The sequence below is a fragment of the Phodopus roborovskii genome, unplaced genomic scaffold (assembly GCF_943737965.1).
Source record: "Phodopus roborovskii unplaced genomic scaffold, PHOROB, whole genome shotgun sequence".
In the NCBI taxonomy this organism is placed as follows: domain Eukaryota; kingdom Metazoa; phylum Chordata; class Mammalia; order Rodentia; family Cricetidae; genus Phodopus; species Phodopus roborovskii.
Genome location: NW_026126434.1, coordinates 10,624,513 through 10,646,996, shown reverse-complemented (window position 1 = coordinate 10,646,996; position 22,484 = coordinate 10,624,513). Strand labels below are relative to the sequence as shown.

Sequence of the window (22,484 nt, the reverse complement as noted above, 5' to 3'; positions counted from 1 at the left end):
AACCAGGAGTTACATTTGCAAGTTTTTGAAATGTCAATTAAATAGTTTTCTGACTATGCACATACATACTTGTAAACCCTGGAGATGAGGGAAGGTGACATGGGAGACTTTCTGGGGTGCTGTGTGTGTGTGTGTATGTGTGTGTGTGTGTGTGTGTGTGTGTAGGGGTAAGCTCAGACACTCAGGTAGACTAAGCATACCTTTTATAACACAGGTACATCCCTTCCCCAGCCCTGATCCCTAATGTTTTTGAGAGATGAGAAGGGCTTAAGTGGTCCCTCTGCCTCACCTTCTCCATTAGCTGAGGCTACAGGATAGTCACCGGTTTGGCTGTCAATCCTTATAAGGATGACTCAACCACGGACCACACTTACCATGCAATATGGAACCAGTTCAGTCCCCACAAAGGTGAGAGGAGAGACCTACTCCACAAAGTTGTCATCTGTTGTTCTCTGAGTTTTAGGTCCCCAGTAAGATCTGAGGATTTACATCCTGGAACTGGGGGTGTGACACAATTTGTAGTGTTTGCCTGGCATGTGTAGACTCTGCTTCTAGCCCCAGCATCACTTAAAACACAGTGAAAATTGATAATCGGGGGCAGGGGGCATAGAAACTGCTTTGTCAGCAGATGGGTGTGTGTGTGCTTGTCTCTGCTCTGCTCTGTTTTGTGAGTCCATCTGATTGTGTATCCCAGATTGTCCTTCAAGTCACAATCCTCCTGCCTCCACACAAGTCAGGGGTCTATAGACTGCTGCACCAAACCAGACTAGCTTGAAATTTTTGAAATGGTTATGACTTCACATCAGTGAATGCAGCTTTACAAAACACTTTGTTTGTTGAGACAGGGTTTCAGGTGGCACAGGTTGGCCATATTGAAGCTAGTCTTGAACTCTTGATCCTCCTGCCTCTCCCTCCCAAGTACTGAGAGTCCAGGCATGTTCCACCACACCAGGTTTAAAATTATCTTGCCTGAGGAGGAAATCTACTCCAAATCCACCCACGTGGAGTCAACATCACAGAGTCACCAAATTCAATGTTAATTTAAATCATGGTGTTGTGCCCAAATTGATTCCCCAAATCACCAAGAGACCCATTCTGATGCAAAAGCACGTCCAGAGTCCCCCCATGGTTCCTTGCCATGTGAAGGATATCTGACCTCCTAGAGACTGGGAGGACAGGCAAGGTCAGGAACCTCAGCACATCTTGCTGGGTCTTTTCTGCAGCCTGTCATGGCTGCTACAGTAGGGGGCTGGGCAAGGGTCTGGCCCCTCTAATGGTTTATTAAACGAGAGAAGACTTTGGCTTTACCATTGTCAAGACACAGAGGAGAAAAAGGTCACAGGTCACACTGATCCTGGTTTTTATTTTTATCATCACATAATCGAATCAGATACAGACTTTGTTTTAATTTCCTGAGCTCTGTCCTGATTGTTACTTATAGACACTAGGATTACTCTGACTCTTCCCACACAAACTGTTCCCTTTGCTGTCTTCACAGTCATGTGACTCCATACTCCCCACAGCCATAGCACAGCCTCCCTAACAGTTTACAGTCTATTCTCTTTAGTGTTAACAGTCTGCATTTCCACAAAGTTATTGGATCTCTCAAAGGTTATGAGTCTGAGCATCATGGCGTACACCACTAATCCAGCACTTAGGAGACAGAGGCAGGCAGATGTCTGTGAGTTAGAGGGTAGCCTGGTCTACACAGGTCTATACAGTAAGAATCTGTCTTTAAATTAAAATTATATATATATATATATATATATATATATATATGCTTGTAAAATCTTCTATTGGTTACACACACCTAAATTTAAATTTCATCTCTATCCTTTATCCTTATCAATGAATCTCTAACTTTGGTTGGAGTCATAATCAAAAGAAGTGACAGCATCACTTCCCGCTATGGGTTCCTGAAGACACACACAGGCAGAGGCCAGAGCCCTTCATCAGCTAAGGAGTCTGGAGACACTATCTGCCCTCCAACAACTGGCTTCCCTTTCTGTTCTTCACAAGAGGGTTGAGGGCACTGGTCGTTGGGCTTGCTGAAGCCCATCTGGGCATTTGTTGTTGGTTTGGCTTGGGTTTTTCTTTTCGTATTTGGTATAGAGGAAACACTGTGTTTTGCAGTGGCCACAGCCCAGCATACGTGTCTCTAGACTGTCAGTGTGCCCTCTAAGACAATAGCAGCGCCACCCTTCATGTCAACTCGTCCATCAGGTCTCAGGGAAATGTCCAGTTCCCCTCCTCGGCGGGAACACTGAAAGGCTTAAAGAGAACACAGAGTGAGGACAATTAAGAGCGTTTCCCTTTGATTAGCCACCCACACAGGGAAGTGTTACAAACCTAGAATTCCAAATAGGCCAGTTTCCAGAATAAATTCCTTCATGTGTCCACAGCCTACCGCCCCCCCCCCATTCTCCTGCAGCTGATGCACAGCTGATATGCACACACTGCCCGGCCCTTTCCTTCCTGGGCCTCTTCTGCTACTTCCTGCATTGCCCCTTTAGCACTAAAGCGCCCTTTAGCACTTAGCCCTCAAGGACATGCTAAGAGATGGAGTTGGAGAAAGGTAGTCTAAGAAGGTGTAGAGAGGGGTCCTGGATGTCTTCCCTCCCTTCTCAGCTCAGAAAAGTCAGATGGAGTTTGTCTCCTTGTAGAAAGTTAAAGCAACTGTGAGGCCAGGTAGGTGCCCAAGAGAGGCACAGCCTCAGCTTTCCAGGGGTTCTATGCTTATCAAGTCAGAAGACTTGCCAAGAACAGACAATAAACCCCTGTTCTCCACCTCACAGTCAGAGACTGATAATCCCCTTCAGCAAGAGCTCAGCCTTGTGGGTCAGAGCCCTGTGCTGATGACAGGCTAATGTAGCTCCCTTCAGCTGAGTTCCTTCTCTGTGACCCTGAGTTTTAGAGTCATCCCTGGGGAACTGGTCCCTCAGGGGTCAGGGACACACACCTGGCCATCCTGAATTCCACAGCAGGACTCCATCTCAAAAAGCCAAGAGCTGGAGCTATGACTCCATGGTATCCCATTTACCAAGCACTTGAAGGACCCAAGTTCAACACCCAAGCACCCAAAGAGGAGAGGAAGAGATGAGGAGAGCTAGCCTACCTCGCATTTCTTTCTTCCCCAGCTCCTCAGACCAGTAGGAGCCAAGAACAGTGTGGGTGGACCCTGGAAAGAAATGACAAGCTATGAGAGAGCAGGAGTGATGTTTCTCTAAACATACCAACACTTACAACCACTCATCTAGTGTGACTAAACCTTAGGTCATCCAGTCCTGTGTCAAGGTGGCCACTGCAGAGTATGGAGTAGGGACGGGAGAGAGAGGTGTTATGAGTAATCTCTTCTGCCTTCTCTGAAGCTGCATTCAACTGCAGGGTTATTCTCTGTTCTCTTTTTTAAAGACCAGTCTCATGTAGCCCAGGCTATCCTATAACTAACTGAAGTTAGTCTTGAACTTCTTTTCCTCCTGCCCTTGACATCTGTGCCACTATTTTCTCATGTGATTTACCCTAGAACCTGATCAGAGATTACCCATGAAAGTGAAGAAATGAAATGCAAATAAGTCCTACAGGGTTCTGTGGCTCACACCCTTAACCTTAGCTTTTGGAGGTAGAGACATGAGTTCCAGGTCATGCGCAGCTAGCTGGAGAAGCCAAGCTAGGCTCAGATACCCTTTCTTGGGAAGGAAAGAAAAAGTCAGTAGTAACAAAATCTCGAGGGAGTAAAGTGTAGTGTGGGGAAATTCCTCTTCCCCTAGAAAAGTTCATTAAGAATTATGAGATGTCCTTCAGAGTAAAGAGCCATACCAGTTTCCTGTCCCAAGACCCCCCCAGTCCTACTCCATTCCAGCAGCTCATCCCTCCTGGTCCAAAGACCTTCACATTTTAGAAAACATTACACACACAATATACACTGGGTGTCTGTCCCAGTCTGGGGAAGCAGCTGTGGGTGTGCATGCTGCCTGGGATCCTCTGCTCTGGGGAGAGACTCACTGGACCACATGGACACTATGGCCATGTTCCTGAGTCTTCAGTCTGCTTAAATGCTGACCTTCAAGTTGGACCGTTTTGTTCCTCACCAAAGACTAAGTGAAGGTTCCAGAGCCATCCTGGCTCTTAGTGTCCACAGCCTCTTCCCAGTGGCTCTCAGCCCTGAACCTGCTTCCCCCAGCAACACCCTCCATCAGTCACCCCCACCCTTGGCTACATCCACTGCTGTCCTCAAGGAGAATGAAAGTAGGAGGCACACAGTTAGCCCATCTTTGATGTCTTCCCTACAGTTCAGGCTGGCACAAGGCCTACAAATGTTGCTTCAGGCTACATTGTACCCTTGAAGTGACCTTTACTAACATGCACCTAGATGGCTCAGCAGTTCAGCACATTTGGTGATCTTATGGAGGGCAGAGTTCAGTTCCCAGAACCCATACTAAACAGTTCACAACTATGTGACACTCCAAGGGTTACACAGCCTCTGGAGATACTGCCCATCCAAGGACAGACAGACAGACAGACAGACAGACAGACAGACAGACAGACAGACAGACGCAAGCATGCACACACGGACATATTCCAAACATTAGTTGGAGCCCTCAGTAGGTGCTTGTTCACATACCTCACTATCAGTCTTGACAGTGTGCCCTTTCTGATCTGCACTCTTGCTTTGAATGAAGCATCCTCACTACTTTGTAATCTCTCTGGGCTTGTATTTCAACTTTTGAATAAGACTACAAGAACCTGGTTATGCCCAGCACATGTAATATCAAGGGAAGAGTACCTGTCACTGGGTCTTCAGCCACACCAACCCATGGTGCAAAGTACCGAGAGTAGAAGTCATACTGGGGTGTCTGCCCCCCAGGCTCTCCTCTCAGAGTGAGAATGAGTCCTTTCACCTTCCCTGTCTTTTCAATTCGAGGCAGAGGTTCTGTATTCACCTTCAGGCTCTCTAGAAAGGACCTTGAGCATAAAAAGAATGGATCAGCAATAAGTATTCCACAGACCACCCCCTACACAGCATAGGAAAGAGGCTGGGCTATGCCCAGATGGCTCAGAGAGGGACGGGAGAGCCTGCCTTTGACATCTGCCTATGGGAAAGGAAGTGGTTGGTCCAGGCATGGTGGCATATCCTCTAATCTCAGCACTCAGGAGGCAGAGGCAGGTGGAGCTCTGTGAGTTTGGGACCAGCCTGGTCTATAGAGCTAGTTCCAGGACAGCCAGGGCTATATAGGAAGAGCCTGTCTCAAAAGAAGTCAGGCATTGGAGATAGCAGAGCTGGAAATCTGGGTGCTGGCATGTAAATGGTTAAAACAGGGCATTTACCTGTTATAAGAGTCGTTGAGCCGGACCATGAGGTTCTTGGTATCTGGAGAGTACCGAATATCCTGGACCAGGGTGTCACCTATGGCTGCCTGTGACAGCATACCAAAACTCTCAGAGAACTAACTCTTACTCAGTTGTTAGATGTCTGTCTAGATGCCAGAAGCCCTGGCTCAATCCCCAGCACCACCGTGAACTGAGCATGTTCTATAAACCCAGGATTAAAAGGTAGGGAGGTCAGGAGTTCAGGGTCATCCTCAGCTAGTCAGCAAATGTGAAGTCAGGCTGGGACCCTGTCTCAAAAGCAATAAAACAAAACAGGTAGGTACACTCCTTTGACACCAGCACTTGGGAGGCAGAGGTAGGAAGCTCCAGGAATTCCAGGACTCAGGGATGGCCCTCCGGTTAGAACTTGCTTTATCCTCCTCTGCTCAGCAAGCACACTGCCTTCATCAGGTGGGAGTCACCCTTCTTAGTCCAAAGGGGCTGAGGATGCCTGTTATCTTCCTCACCGCCTCCTTCAGGCTTTCCCAAACACTCCATCTTGTCCTGTTCCTCTATGGAGGTTGTATCACTAATAGTTAAACCAAATGAGTCAGCTGTGATTTTATGACCTGTAATCCTAGTATTTGAGAGGCAAGAGAATTGCAAGTTCAAGGCTAGCCTGAGCTAGCCTGAGGAAAGAAATAGTGCAACTCAATGAATGTTAGACACATTGCTAACATTCTGACCTGAAACCACCTAGGCTCCCAAGCAGTGGGTACACAGCCAGGATGGAGGGGCTATTTTATGGGATCAGGTCACACCAGAGCTTTCTGTTCAAACACGAACAAGTGAGCACATCACAAGGCCTAACTGGATTCTTTCCACCAACCTTTATTAAGTCTTCTACTTCATGGAAGTCCTAGAAGAAAGAAAGACATACAGTCAGTGCTGAACAGGAGAGCTGCGGACTAAGTGCAGTTTTTGGTAATAACAGTATTTGTTACAATTAGGTGTAAATGCAGTGAGAAAGAGCTAACCTGGGGGAAGGCTGGGTAGAGAGGAAAGTCCAAGACAATCCTGTCCTCTGCTCTTCTGGCCTTTAGCTCCCCACTCATGGTGGCAAAGGTTAGAGTGCTGTTTGTGTTCTCTGGACAGAGGAGGAATCAAGAATCAGGAAAATAAGAATGGTTGTATTTTCTGGGTGTTGGTGGGTGTTTCTGTGGTGGTGGTGTGTCTGTGTGTGCGTGTATCTGTAAAATGAGCCCAGAGGATCTCCCCCAAAACTCTTCCCCATCCTTACTGGTCTTTATTTTCTAGATGATATCTCTGGGCTACCATTGAGTCCCCTCTGTGGCCCAGGAAATCTGTGAAATTTTAACCCTCTCTTCCCAACCTCCTGAATAACTGGGATTTCAGGCCTATTTCACCAACCTAAACTTGTCTTCACTATTATCCTCCACCCACACAAATAAAATCATTTTATCATAATGATCAGAATTTTATAATAGGAAAGTGAAATGTCCCCAATACTCTCGGTCCTCAGCTCATGGCACTGTTTTGGGGAGAGACACAGTTTGAGAACTGACCCACAGTGAAAGGTCTCAGAAGTGGGTTTTCAAGAGGGGATACCTAGACAGATTTTAAGGGATTAAGGAGTTGAATAAAAACATTATTAACAGGCAAATAGAAAGATGACAGAGGCCCTGAGCAGAGCTAAGGCTGTCCATCCAGCCCAGGACACAGACAGCATGGTGGATTCTGAAGAAAGGAGATCGATGCCCACATGACAGAAGTGGAGGGTCTCTTCTCATACCTTTCTGAGGGTAGCTTCACAGCACAAGCCTGTAGCTAGGCTCTCTGAGTCCCAGGAAGGAGATAGGGAAGGGGGTAGAGCAGGATGTGTGGCCACCAGGACCAGCTTTGACATAAAATCACTCCCGTAGATGAGAGTTCCTGACACCAGGAAGTCTGTGACTTACGAACTCATGTCTCAGTCAGATGCCTGTCAGTGTCTGTGAGGTGAAAGGATTTCCTCAGGGTCTTGTGGCCTGAGCAGTGGCTGGATTCTAACGCTACTTCCTTACCAAGGCCACAGGCCTTCGAGAGCTGTAACTTGATCAGTATCTGGTCCAACATTATTGCTTCCTCTCTGATCTCAGAGTTACTAATGCAAGCTCTTAAAGCTGTGGACCAAACCACCATGGGCACCATGATGGTCCACATCCCCTGAAGTGTGAGCTAAACAGAACTTCTCCTCCCTTAAGTTGTTTCTGTCATGTATTTTGTCATAATGAATGCCAAGATAGAGAGGCCTTGGCTAACTCAAAACTTAATCTCCTGCCAGGCACATGCTCCCTCAGGAAACTAAGGATGCTGGATTATGTAGGAAACACAGCAGGAGCTTTGTTCACACTGCAGCTTCTGAGGATACATCTCTTCTGGATCTAGCTCAGAGCACAGATTTCATTTTCTTCAGCTCAAGGTCCTTGTCTATTGTCCACCTTCTTAAACCATGAGTCACAACCTCATATGGGGTCATGTAACTGAATGTGGATGTTGCAAAGAATGTGTCAATAGTACATGGCTTCTAAATACACAACAACCAAAGTTAACTCAAAATCATCTGTGTAGTGAAAAGAAAGTGTTTCTGGCTGGGCTCACACATGTTGTGTGGTATGACTTAACTATGGCCTTGAGATATGCACACTTTGTACTTTGTACCCAATGAAACACATAGGCTAAGATCTGAGTCTATGGTATATTATAAATTACACCATTTCTACTGCACATACAATGCATTTTTCTTACAGAAACATAATTGTTTACTTACAGGAAGTAAAAGTGTTTAACGTTTTTTGATTGCCATTTGTCAGCATATAAGTATCAAATCAGTATCTCTTTGTTTTTGTGTTATTACAATGTTTGATTTTAGTTTTTATTTTTAGAAGGCAAAAAAATTAATGTGTATGAGTGTTTTTGCTTCATGTATGTCTGTGTGCACCATGTGTGTATGCTGCTCTCAGAGGTCACTGATTCCCTGGGAGTAGAGTTAGAGAGAGTTTGTAAGCTAGCATGTGGGTGCTGGGAGTGGAACCCAGGTCCTCTGGAAGAGTAACTAGTGCTCTTAACCACTGAGCCATCTATCCAATTCCTAAAATGTTGACCTTTAAAATTGCTCTTTGAGTTTCAGCTAGATGGCTCAGTGGATAAGGGCACCTGCAGCCAAGACTAACATCCTGGGCTCAATACTCCAGCCCCACAAGGTAGAAGGAGATAACAGATTTGTGAAAATTGTCCTTCTATTGCCACATGTACACTGTGGCATTTGTTTGTGCACGCACAAAAGTTAATTAACTAATTATAATGTAATCAAAACTTGTTTGGCTGATCTAACACCCTTTTCTGGCCTCTACAACCATGACCCACACATGATGTATAGCTATACATGTAGACAAAAACACATATGTGCATAAAAACAAAGGGAAAATTGATTTGGACCAGCACATCATTCTTCAGTGACAGGATCTTGAGAAGGAAGGTCCAGGGGATCATAAATAAAGAAGATAGAACAGGAGAGTTCAGGAGATCTCGGAGAAGCTGCATCCTAGGCCAAGTAAGCTTAATTAATAAGTACAGAACCAGCTGGGCATTGGTGGCTCACACCTTTAATCCCAGCACTAGGGAGGCAGAGGCACGCAGATCTCTGTGAGTTTGAGGTCCAGGACAGGCTCCAAAGCAAAACAGAGATACAGGGAAACCCTGTCTCTACGCCCTCCACCCCCCAAAAAAGAGAAGTATAGAACCTTGCAGACTAGTTCCGGGGGAAATGGGGCAAAGTTGGCAGAGACTATGATACAACTAGATGAAGTCAGCAGGGAGCTAATCAAGCAATGCTATATGAGGTGAACATGGTATCTCCAGAGCTTCACAGAGCAGGCACACACTGATCCTGGGATGACAATTGTAGCCCTACAGGGTGAGGAGAGTTGGGTTCTTAAGATCTGAAGCCTTGATCCCAGGCTGTTTCCAGCTCTGCCACGCCTCGAGGAAAGCCTTGGGTTAGTCCAGTGCTCAGTAATCACAACAGTAAAGTAGTTATTTTGAATTGCTGTTTGAGGACCTGGGTGTGGTGACTCAACCCATAATCCCAGCCAGCATCAGGTGGGAAGGCTGCAAGTTCAAGTCCCACCAGGTCTAAAGAGCAAGTTCCAGGTCAAACAGGGTTGTGTAGCAAGAACCTGTTTTTGAGAAAAGGGCAGGGGATGTGGCCCAGCTGGTAGAGTGCTCTCCTAACATGCACAAAGCTGGGGTTCCACCAGTATCAATGTGTAAATGGTTTGTGGTAGTGAAAGTCTGTAATAACAAGACTTGGGAGTGAAGGCAGAAAGAGAAGATGTTCAAGACTATTTGGGGTGTATAAGGAGCTATATAAGACCTAATCTCAAAATAAACAAACTTTAAAAAGTATGACTTTAAGGTCATTGGGGCACTATGTGGAGAATGGCTTGCGTTTATTTTTTAGATATTACATTGAAAGCTATGTCCATTCTGGTCATGCAGCTCCCTCAGCCACATGCAAGTAAAATATGTTTTAAAAAGAAATTCACATACTATGCCATGGTGGTAGGTGCTATAATTGTAATTCTTGAGAGGTGGAAAGAGTAGAATCCGCCAGAATTTCAAGGCCACCATCATCTAACCCAGAAGTTCAATGTCAACCTGAGCTAAATGAGACCCTATCACAAAACAAACAAACAACCATAGATAAGTAAAGTCCACAGTACTTTTTTTGTGAAACAGCACAGCCGCAGAAGCCAGGGTGGCGTGGCCACATAGTGGGAACTCACTCTCAGGAGTAAACCACCTTAGTCCAAAATGGGAACCTTTAGAGGAGTGAAGATAAAAGAAAAGCAAGATCAGACCCACAGTTAGGTTAAACATGCCTCAGCATCTTCTTCCCTAAATCATTAGCGTGGCTAACAGGTAAACCTTCATGAAGGGGTGAGCACAGGTCAGACAGACAGACATTCTTCTCCCTCCCAGGAAAGGTCCCAATGACTTGAGTTTGATTGCTAGGATTTACATGGTTGAACCAAAGAATCAACTCCTATAAGCTGTCCTCCAAACTCACAAATGCTGTGGTGTATGCCCGTGCACGCACACAACAAAACATTTAAGTGTATACTTACTTTGTGTGAAGTTGTCAGTAGGTTGCAGTTTTTGGATAAAAGCAGTTTCAGAGAGGTTCATTTCCCTTGCAATATGTTGATGAGAATCTTCATCCAATGTCTTAAATAGAAAACAACAAGGTTATTGAGAACCTGAAAACACAGATCTGACTCAACATAGCAGCTTATTGGCATCAAAAGACATATGCTTGGCATAGTGGCACATTATCTTTAATGCCAACAATCGGGAGGCAGAGGCAGATGGATCTCTGTGAGTCTGAGGCCAGCCTGGTCTACAGAATGAGTTCCAAGACAACCAGGGCTACACAGAGAAATTCTGTCTTTAAAAAAACATTATATTGATTGTTACAGGGTTTCCTGCCTGGTTCAGCAGCCACCTTGCCCCAAATGAACACACTATCAATTATTAAACTGTTGGCTGGTGGCTAGGGCTTCTTTTTGGCTATCTCTGTCTTAATTATTAACTCATAACTTCTAATCTATGTATTTCCACATGGTCTTGGCTTACCGGAGAATGATGGACCTGCAATACCTTTACCTGCTACATGGTGACTGACTCTGGTGGGCTTTCCTCCTACCTTTCCCAGCCAGACTTCTCCTCTCCTAGTCCTGCCTATCTTCCTGCCTCATTGGCCCAACAGTGTTTTATTTATCAACCAATAAGAGAAACATATGTACAGAAGGACAACTCCCATCAGCTGATAGATCTTTAGTTACAGTGTTTATTGATGTTAGTGTTCTGAAGATAATCAAAGTTATGAAACAACTCAAATTATTATCTGGTGAAAACACAGCTATTATATGTACACATATGCATATATTTACATCTATAGATATGTATATCTGTATACACACATACATATATACATACATATGTACTTCTATATATAAATATATATATGAGTGACATGGAGACATGGAACAAATATGATTAGATTCTTGATAGGCAATTACAGTTGATTCCACAATTGTTTGGCAGGAAGTTGTGCTTGCTAGATTAAGCCTATAGGAGGTTCCAATTTTGGAATCTGGGATCTGGTTGTTAACTATTCTCTTGCTAATCTTCCCAAGCTCTTGCATTATTAGATAAAGCCTAGTAATTCTTTACCCTGCAGCTGGTGGAAGGAAAGTGCTGGCTGAGGATTACTTGATGGATACATAGCTGAGATGAAAGGAGGCTCATCTCTCTCATCTCTCTAGCTCCCAAAAATCAACTCCTTTATGCTAACTGCTCTAAGTAAAAAGGTAAGATACATATTTTATTCTATTTTTTGAAACAGTTATCATTAATAGTCCCTATAGCCTGCTATGTAGCCCAGGCTGGCCACAAACTCATGACCCTCCTGATAAAGCCACTTCCTCTTTTTTATTTGGCTCCAGTTATTTCTTATGTATGTGAGTGTTATGTGTGTGTTGTGTGTGAGTGTGTATGTGTATGAGTGTTATATGTGTATGAGTATGTGTGTGTGTCAGTGTGTGTTGAGTGTGTATGTGACTGTGTGTGTGTGTGTGTGTGTGTCTGTGTCCAAGTGTAGAGATCAGATGATACTTGCAGGTACTCTGTTCTCCTTCTACCATGTGGAACTTAGAGATCTAATCAGGTAGTCAGGCTTGGCAGCAGGTTTTACTCACAGACCACTCTCACAGGTCCCACACACTGTGCATGCATGCAGCCAAAGGTCACTTTGCAAAAGTCAGCTCTCTAGAATACTGGAGAGATGGCTTAGCAGTTAAGAGAACTGGCTACTCTTCCAAAGGACCCAGGTTCAATTCCCAGCACCCACATGGCAGCTCATGACTCTGTACCTCCAAGATCTGACACCCTCACATAGATATATATGCAGGCAAAACACCAGTGTACATAAAATCAATCAATAAATAAAAAAAGAATAAGTTGTCTCTTTTCACCATGAGTCTCAGGGATTGAACTCAGGTCATAGGGCTTAATGGCAAGCACCCTTACCTGTTGAGTCATCTTGCCAGGCCCTGAAGAAAATGTCTACATTTCTGAGGTATAGATAAGGCAGCAGCCAGGCATAATAATGAACCCTGAAAGCCCAGCACTCTGGAGGTTGAGATAGGTAGAGTCTGAGAGTAGCCTGGGCTACATAGGGAGTTCCAAGTCAGTCAGGGTAGCATCGTCGAGCCTGTCTCACCTGCCCCTGCTGAAAGCCCCAAAAATGTCCACATAGAAATGTCACATAACTGTTCAGCCATTCCTACTCACAGATCTCCTGTGATTTTGTGCTTACATTTTGGTGCTAATTAAAACATAATACTGAAGAGGAGCTCCAGTCATTCCTTTATAAAATAATTGCTTGATTATTTATTACTTTTTATTTTTATAAGATTGTTCTCTATATTGCCCATGCTGGCCTCAGACTCATGATCCTCCTGCCATATCCTTTGGAACATCAGACTCACAGGCCTGGTCCCCCACTCTGTGCTGCCGCCTCTTCAACTCTTCAATGGGCTCCAGTTCCTCTGCATGCCAATCTCTATGCTTCCAACTCAGTCTAGGTATAGCCATTCCCGTCCTAACCTGAACACATGACCATCACCAACATGACAGAAAACACAAGCCAAAGAAGCAAGCACTCAGGGTGGTCTCACATCTTTTCCACACATCTAGAACTTCAACAAGGCCCTTGAGAACCGAGTACTTACATTTTCGAGGAGGCAGACAGCAGCAGGATTGCCACGGAAAGCTGTTGCAGTGAACGCATCTGCTATGAAAATTGGGAGCTTCATTTTCCTCACCCGCTCTGTCTCAGCCTTGCTGGAACCTGCTTCACTTCCTGCTGTTTAAAAAAATAATAGTTAATGTTTTACTTTATATACAGGCACAGTTAATGGCTCCCAGATAAAAGGCAAACAATTATTCCAACATACCTGCACCTAAAGATATGTGATTCCCCTACATTTTAAAGCCTTTGCATTTAATTTGTTTTAAAATACTAGCTAAATTAAGCAGAGTGATGGTGGCACACACCTTTAATCCCAGCACTCAGGGCTACAGAGAAACTCTGTCTCACACTAGCTAAATGAAATATTTTTCATGCCAGACACAGAACTCTGCAATATATCACCCTCCTGTGGCAGTACATTTAATGAAGTTCATGAGATGTCTGAGAGGCACAATTGTTGCTTGAAGTCTTCCCATGCAGACATGTGATTACTCATATGAGGTAGGGGGATTGAGAACAAGGTCAGCAGGCGCATCTCTGAGTGAGTTCCACCTCAGCCAGGATTACAGAGAAGGCACGTTTTGAAAAGCAAACAGACTATCTATCTATCTACCTACTATCTGTATGTGTGTGTATATGTACATATATAAATGCACACATATATTCTGAAGTGTGTGTGTGTTGAGGATTGAATCCAGGGACTCTATCATACTAAACACAAGGTTTACAACTCCCCAAGTTCCTGATTTCTGATTTTTTTTGGGGGGGGGGGTCAGGGAGAGGATTCCTTACCATGCTTCACACACTCAAGTAAGTGCTTTGCCTCACAGTGTAGATATACCTCACACCCAGTTCTGGCTTGGTATGTGCTCTTTAATTAAATTCATTACTGAAGAATAGATTTCTATCCTTAAGTGCTTTTTAAAGTTTCTATATTTCCTCCCAAATCACTACCAACAAAAAAAGTCTTTTTAAAGGAGTAGGTTCTAATAACCTGTGTCATTCACTTATTCAACAACAAGATGTCCCTAGCTCTCCACCCACAACACACCTAATGCTGTCTTCTCTTCCTCAAAGAACTTGGGTTTTGTTTTGGCTTCAGGGTTGCACAGGGCCCCTGCCAGGACAGGATAATTTCGTTCTCTTTGCCAGATGCTCAATCTTAAAGATTGTCCAACAACTAGATGGCGACAAGCCTCAGAGAAAGACTAGAAAGATTGTGGGAGGAATGTTCTCAGCTCTCTGATTAAAGGGAACAGAGCTAAGACAATAGGCTACCCCATCCTTCCCCATTTTCCCAGAGCTGAACATGTTGATGCTAGAAACACAATGGCCTGGTCTTTGGACTGTGACAAACAATGAGACAGAAAGCTAAGGGACTAGATAAAAGGGAAAGAGTGTGCTTTCTGATGCTATAGTTAACCTGCTAGTTGACCCTTAAGCATTCCTACCTCTATACTTCCTGCCTAATACACAGTAAATGTACCAAAGTTTCAAGTCATTGTTAGTACAGTAGCAGCCAAAATAATGACTTCATGAAATTGTCCACATTTTAACTCTCAAGAACCCATAGAAGAGGGAATTAGGTTAACGTTTAATCAACTGATTATTCTGGATTATCAAATCCTGTGTAAGGAGTTTTGTATATATAAACAAAGTACTGGAGATTAAACCCAGGGCCTCATGCAGGGGAGGTAAGCTCTCTACCACTGAGCTAAATACCCAGCAAACAGGGTTATTTAATGATGGGTCTTTAAAATGTGTATATATGTGATGGCTATTTTTGGTTGTTAATTTGACTACATCTGGAATGAACTGACACCCAAGTGATTAGGAATACCTGTGTGTTATGGAATGCTATTTTAAGGAGTCTCAGATTTGTTCATGCTGTGGAACATTGTTTTAATTATGAAAAAAATGTGTTGCATTCTTTTATGCTGCATTTGTTTAACTCTGTGAAGCTGTGTTATTTTGCCTGTCTAAAACACATGATGGTCTAATAAAGAGCTGAACAGCCAATAGAGAGGCAGGAAAGAGGCAGGACTGGCAGGCAAAAGGAATAAATAGGAAGAGAACTCTAGGAAAAGGAAGAAGGAGCAAGATAGAACAAGGGGAGGAGGACTTCAGGGGACCCAGCCACCCATGGAGTAAGAGTGAAAGATATGTAGGACTAAGAAAAGAAAAAAGCCCAGAGGCAAAAGGTAGAGGAATAATGTAAGTTTAGAAAAGCTAATTAGAAACAAGCCAAGCTAAGAGTATGCTTTTTTTTTTTTAGATTTATTTTATTTTTGTTATACATAGTGCTCTGCCTGCATGCATGCCTGTAGGCCAGAAGAAGCACCAGATCTCATTACTGATACTTGTGAGCCACCATGTGATTGCTGGGAATCAGGACCTCTGGAAGAGCAGCCAGTGCTCTTAGCCACTGAGCCATCTCTCCAGCCCCAAGACCAGGGCATTCATAAGAAATAATAAGCCTCTATGTCATTATTTGGCAGCCCCCCCCCCAAGCAGAGTAAAGAGTAAAGAAAAAAAAAAAAAAACCAACAACAGTATTTTGAAGTCCCACCATGAGGCTGGAATTTCCATAGGGCCTGAGAAAACTTTAAAAAACAAAACAAAACAAACAAAAAAAAACTCCTTTAAGAAATCCTGCTGTATAGCAGAGCACTTAAAAAGCATTTTCACACTAAATAGAAACAAAAATCTAAGTGAGAAACACCTGACACAGTGCAGGGACTGGCATCCCATAGCCTGGATGGGGGGGTGAGGTGGGGGATGGGAGGGGGTGGGGGGGGTGAATGCATTTATTGGTCAAATGTACCTCCAACCGGCCTAGAGCTTTAGCCAGTGTTCTCATCATAGCCTTCGTTAGGACTAATGTCAACAAAACGTTTAATATAGCAGTCTTTGATTTTAAGCTTACACTTTTGGGGTTACCTTCTCAGGTCTTTAATAGGGGACCTGCAGAATGTAACTGAAGTATAGGAGCAGGAGAAAGGAGCTTCCAGGCCAGAAATGTCCTCATATTTGGCTATGGGAAGTTTTCCCAACCCTGTCCCTAAGACTCATTGCATGAGCATAATAACAGCAGGTTAGAGATGTGCTTAGATAAAGGCATGCTTTAGTGCTGACAGACCTGCTGGAAGCCTTTTGGACCTCTGGTAATGGGCACCACCCCTTCTGAAGTGACTTTTTATCACCTGTCACCAGATGTGGGTGCTGGGAACTGAACCTGGTCTACTGCAAGAGTAGTGGATACTGTTAACCTCTGAGCTTTCTCTCTAGCCCTAGGTTTCTCTTCCTCATAACTTGGTTTTTAACCCTCAAATTGGCATAAATATACTCTTTTGTTATTGTTTTTCAAGACAGGGTTTCTCTGTAACTCTGGAGATTGTTCTGGAACTAACTCTGTAGACCAGGCTGGCTGAAACTCACAGAAAACTGCCTGCCTCTGCCTCCTGAGTGCTGGGACTTAAAGAGATGCACTACCACTGCCAGGCAAATATACACCCTTTCAATAAACAGTAAGAAAATACAGAAAAGGCTAATGTCCTTTTGACACCTGTCTTGTTTGCCCTGAGTCATGTGACACAACACTGTAGAAATATCCTTGAAATGGCCCTGGTGGTGGTGGCACACACCTTTAAGCCCGGCATTCCAGAGGCAGAGGCAAGTAGATCTCTGATCTCAGGAGACCAGCCTGATCTACAGATCAAGTTCCAGGACAGCCAGGATTACATGCTGTCAGACTTAGTAACTCATGTCTGTAATTGAATGAAGAAAAGAAATACAAAGGGAAGGAAACACAACTGTTCTTAGGTATGATAGAGGAGGGTTATTATAGATAGAGGAAGGGACAGGAGCATCTGGAGGAGTCTGGAGAGAACGTGTTCAGATGGGGAGAGGGGAAATGGAAGGGAGAAAGGGGAACCAGGTGTAGTAGCCTGGAGCAGGAGATGCAAAGATACAAAGAGAAGAGGAAGCAATCAAAATGGCTGGATTGTACGGGGACAAGCAGCCCAGCCCCCTGGCCTGGAGAGTTCAAGATAGGGGTGGAGTATGGCAGCCAGGAGGGCCCTGTGAGAGGTAGGGCACCTCAGCCATTCGTTCAGGGTTTGAAGCCTAACAGCAATGCCAGCACATAAGAGGCCAAGGAGGTTCGCCATATGTTCAAGGCCAACTTGATCTACATAGTGAGGTCCAGTGTAACAAGAACTGCAGTTATACCCTCTCTCAAAAACAAATAAAAATGAGAAAGAGGGGAGGGAGGGAGGGGTCAGGCAAGAGGAGTAGGAAGAAGAGACCACTGCCGTTCTGGAACAATCTGACAGTCTCTGAAAAGGAAAGGATAAATTCACAGCTTGGCTTGGGTTCTCTGCTATTTTCCTGGCAGACTCCCAATAGCAAGGCTTTTTCTATTAACCTGATTCAGTTCACATAGTAAAAACAGCTTTTTCTCCAGAACTGTTTGTCAAAAACAGCCAACCAACTGTTTAATAACATTATGTCTGCCTGAGTGGTAGGGAAGTTACTAAGACAAACAATTGACTTTAAACAAATGTTTATAAGAAACAGCATGGGCATGAGATGTTGAGGAGAGTTTATTTTTAAGCTCTGTTTTAATGTGTGTGCACCTATGCATGGCAAAAAGAGGACACTGGATGCCCTGGAGCTGGAGTTACAATGGTCTGTGAGCCTGATGTGGGTGCTGGGAACAGAGTCCAAGGGTTCTGCAAGAATAGCAAGTGTAGCTGAGCCTAGTGGCACACACCCATCCAGCACTAAGGAGGCAGAGGCAGGTGGATCTCTATGAGTTTAAGGCCAGCCTGGCCCAAGCAGAATTCCAAGGACAGTCAGGGATGCATAGTGAGACCTTGTCTCACAACAAAATAATAGGAATGATGGTTATTTTCTCATCATTGTAACAGACTAATGGACCAGAACTTAAGCTTGGAAGATTTATTTTGGCTCCATTTCAGAGGGTTCAGGTACCATGTGGGTTAAGAGCATAGCAAAACAGATCAGATTAGGGGGTGGAAGCCAGGAGGAAGAGAGAAAGAGCATGCAGTAGGGGGCTCTTATTCCATCCTCCTACCCACCCCCTTAGTGGATAATGCCACCCACACGAAGGCCAGGCCCTCTCCAATTTAGTTCCTCTTCTCTGGAATCATGCTAAGAGAGAGAGAGAGAGAGAGAGAGAGAGAAAGAGAGGAAACAGGAACTACACTTGGCTAATCTCCTCAGCATTTTTCAATCCAATTAAATGGGCAATCAGGACTAAGCTTGATTTCCACTTAAATCAGGAACAAGTCAAGGCTGTCCACTCACCATACCTATTCAATACAGCACTTGAAGTTTTAGCTAAAGCAATCAGAAGACTGAAGGAGATATGGGGACACAAATAGAAAGGAGAAAAGTTAAAGAATCTTTATTTGCAGATGAATGATTTTAATACATAAAAGACTCTAAAAACTCCACCAGGAAACTTCTACAGCTGATAAATACTTTCCACAAAATATCAGAACCCACAAAGCTGTGGTGGCACATGCCTTTGAACCCAGCACTCAGGAAGCAGAGACAGGTGGATCTCTGAGTTCCAGGTCAGCCTGGTCTGCAAAGTGAGTTCCAGAACAGCCACAGCTGCACATAAAAACCTTGTTTCTAAAACAAAATAAATTTTTAAAAAATTAGCAGGATACAAAATTAATAGAACAATCAGTAGTTTCCCTATATATAAATGTCAAGCAAACAAAAAAAGAAAAAAGAAAAAAAGAAAAGAAATCAGGGAACAATACCTTTCACAATCCCCTCACAAGGGTGGGGGGGACTAACTCTATCCAAACAAGTAGAAGATTAATATAATAAAAACTTTAACACACTGAAGAAAGAAACTGAAGAAGATATCAGAAGATGAAAAGATTTCTCATACGCGTGGATCAGTAGGATTGAGAAAATGCAAATGGCCATCCTGCCAAAAGTAATCTACAGGTTAAACACAATCACATAAAAAATCCATATAATTCTTCACAGAAACTTCAAGTACAATTTTCAGCTTCATATAGACACATAAAAACCCAGGATAGTCAAAACACTCCCGAATAATAAAAAAAACTGCTAGTGATATCATCCCCATGTCAAGCAGACATGTTGATCAATGGAATTGAATTGAAGACCCAGACATAAGTCCACATACCTATGCACACATAATTTTTGAAAAATAAACCAGAAGATACACACTGGGAAAAAAGAAAAAGAAAGTATCTTCAACAAACGGTGCTGGTCAAACTGGACGTTGGCATGTAGAAGAATGCCATATTTATCACCCTGCACAATACTCAACTCCAAATGAATCAAGGACCCTAACATAAAGCCAAACACCTTTAATCTGACAGAAGAGAAAGTGGAGAAGAGTTTTGAACTAAGATCTTTTTTTTTCCCCTTTGACATGTTCAATCTATTTATTTTTATTTATTTATTTATTGTTCTTATTTTACATATTGATCCCAGTCCCCTCTCCCTCCCTTCTATGTCCCCCCCTACCCTCCCACCTCATTTTCCCCCCTTCCAGGGGGGGATTTTGTTTATCTGTCAAGTCATTTGGAGTAGGGACTAGGGGGAAAAGATCTTTACCAACTATACATCCAATAGAGGGTCAATATACAAATATAGTATATAAACTATATAAAGAACTGTAAGAGGGCTAGAGAGATGGCTCAGCCGTTAAATGCTAGGCTCACAACCAAAAACACAAAAGAACTATAAGAAAAACCTGAACATCAAGAAAACAAATAACTCAATTAAAAATGGGATACAGAACTAAACAATTCTCAGAAGAGGAAACACAAGTGACTGAGAAACACTCATGTAATGTTAGTCATCAGGGGAATGCAAATTAAAGCTACTTTGAGATTTCAAAATTTATACAAGTCAGAATGGCCAAGAGCCAAAAGACAAATGACAACTCATGCTGGAGAAGATTTGGGGTAAGGGGTATCCATCCATTGCTAGTGGGAGTGCAAACTTGTACAGCCACTAAGGAAATCAGTGTGGCAGTTCCTTGGGAAGATGGGAATAGCTCTACCTCAAGATCCAGCTCTACCACTCTTGGGCATCTACTCAAAGGACTCTACATCCCACTACAGAGATACACACTCATTCATGATCATTGCTGCTCTATTCATAATAGTCAGAAACTGGATACAGCATAGATATTCGTCAACTGACAAATGAATAATTAAAATGTGGTACATTTACATAATGGAATATTATTCAGGTGTTTAAAAATAATGATTAAAAAAATCATGAAATTTGAACTGGGCGTTGGTGGTGCACACCTCTAATCCCAGTACTTGAAAGGCAGAAGCAGAAGGATCTCTGTGAGTTTAAGGCCAGCCTGGTCTACAGAGGGAGTTCCAGGACAGGCTGCATGCAAACAATACAGAGAAACCCTGCCTCAAAAAAAAAAAAAAAAAAAAAAAAAATGCAATTTGTAAGTGAATGGGTGGAGCTAGCAAAATATCACTGGAGTAAGGTAACCCAGACCCAAAAAGACTCTTACATGTGGGCATTAGATTTTAAGCTCTTTTGTTTTGTTTTGAGACAGGGTTTCTTTGTGTAGCCTTGGCTATCCTGGAGCTCACTTTGTAGATCAGGCTGGCCTTGAATTCACAGAACTCTCTGCCTCCCAAGTGCGTGAGCCCCCTTTGCCCAGCTTCTGTAAGCTTTTGATAGGTATACTACAATCTGTATAATCATAGGGTTAGGTGTAGAGTAAGGAACTAGAAGAAAGGGTAGGACTTCCCAAGGAAGAGGGAAAAGATACACAGTTATGGAAGATAGGGAGAGATTGGAACATGAATATTAAATGGAGAGAGGCAGGAAACAATTAGAGATCTGAAAGCAGACAATGTGCAGAGAATGAGAGACCTTGGAACACTCAGTCCTAAATGGGTTGTCTTCATCAAACTCCTCCCCTCAGGGATCACTAAGCTATTCAGAGGAGGTGGGAAAATTGTAAGATCCAGAGGGTATGAAGGACACAAGAAAACAGTGTCCTCTAAACACAACAGGACTGCCACATGTAACGTCACAGACTGTAACAGCAGGCACAGGGCCTGCACAGGCCCAAGTTAGATGGGGTTCCAGTGCTGAGAGTAGGAAATGGACACAAACTCCTGTCCTTAACCACGGAAGCCATCTCCAAATAATAACCACTTGCAAAGGAAAAATTGGTTTTCTTCAACGGAGCCTCGCTGAGTATATAAACCACTTTTAAGGCCCCATACCCAGCAGCAGGTGGCCATCATAAACTGAATTCAATGGTGTTTCTGGAGATTTTTTTTGGCCTAGTATTTTGTTTTGGGTATTTTTTACCCTACTGGTCTTTTGCTTGTAAATGATGGTTTTAGATTTTTGTTTTAATGGTATGTGTGGCTTTTTGTGCTTTTCCTTTGTTTTTGTTTGTTTGACTGTTTATTTTCTAGAGAGAGAGAGAGAGAGAGGAGGTGTGAGAGTTGGTTGGGTGGAGGGCTGGGGAGGACCCAGGAGGAGATGAGGGAAACCATGACCAGAATATATTGTTTGATAGAAAATTTATTTTCAATTTTAAAAATGAGAGGAATAATGAGGACTATTTTTAAAACAAAACAACAACAAAAGACTGAGCCTCAGAAGCAAAGACAAAGTTTCCATACTCTGAGTGATGTTGAAGATATTTCCCAGCATGCTCTCTGATCTCTGCAGCAGAGGTTGAAGGACATAGTGGTTCCAAAACTTTTACTATTGTATCTTTTGTTTTGAAAATAGGGTATTACTGTGTAGTCCTGGCTTGTTTGGAACTCATTGTGTAGACCAGGCTGGATTGGAATTCACAGATCTGCCTGCCTCTGTCTCCTGAGTGCTGGGATTAAAGGCATATGCCACCATGCCCAGCATGCCTCTGCCTCAACAACTGTACACTGGCAGAGAGGAGAGCTGAATTGAGGGAAACTTAGATCACACTTGAAATCTGACTGCAAATAATAGAATGCACTCCTGCCTGTGACCTGTATCACAGGTCAGGCTGTGTCACTCCCTAGGGACCTGTGTGGAGCACTCAGAAGAGAACCCTGGCATAGCTGAGCAATACCTCAAACATTCCCAGCATCTTCGTCTGCATAGAGATTCGTAGAGATGGAGGAACTAGGGCAACCGGGCAGAGGATGACTGAGAAAAAGAACAAATAATAATGACTATGCAATAGATTTAATTTTTTAATTATATATGTGTGTATGTGTGTGCTTTGCCTGTGCCTGTCTGT

General features: G+C 43.5%; 1 protein-coding gene across 1 annotated transcript; it reads right to left on the bottom strand.

Annotated features, from left to right (window-relative positions):
• Window positions 1-2,112: 2,112 nt before the first annotated feature.
• LOC127224052 (phenazine biosynthesis-like domain-containing protein 2) lies at window positions 2,113-13,261 on the bottom strand. Its single transcript, XM_051186819.1, has 9 exons — window positions 13,164-13,261; window positions 10,497-10,596; window positions 10,092-10,190; window positions 6,345-6,454; window positions 6,197-6,226; window positions 5,326-5,414; window positions 4,784-4,962; window positions 3,116-3,178; window positions 2,113-2,271 (listed from the first exon to the last, which is right to left on the bottom strand). The coding sequence occupies exons 1-9, from the start codon at window positions 13,245-13,247 to the stop codon at window positions 2,159-2,161; spliced, it is 867 nt and encodes a 288-aa protein (XP_051042776.1). The 5' UTR covers window positions 13,248-13,261; the 3' UTR covers window positions 2,113-2,158.
• Window positions 13,262-22,484: the final 9,223 nt, after the last annotated feature.

Coding starts and splice junctions, on each gene's coding strand:
- LOC127224052 (XM_051186819.1), bottom strand. CDS start 13,247: ATGAAGCTCCCAATTTTCATAGCAGATGCGTTCACTGCAACAGCTTTC. Junction 5,415..6,196: donor AAGTAGAAGACTTAATAAAG/GTTGGTGGAAAG, acceptor ATGCTGTCACAG/GCAGCCATAGGTGACACCCT. Junction 4,963..5,325: donor CTCAACGACTCTTATAACAG/GTAAATGCCCTG, acceptor TTTATGCTCAAG/GTCCTTTCTAGAGAGCCTGA.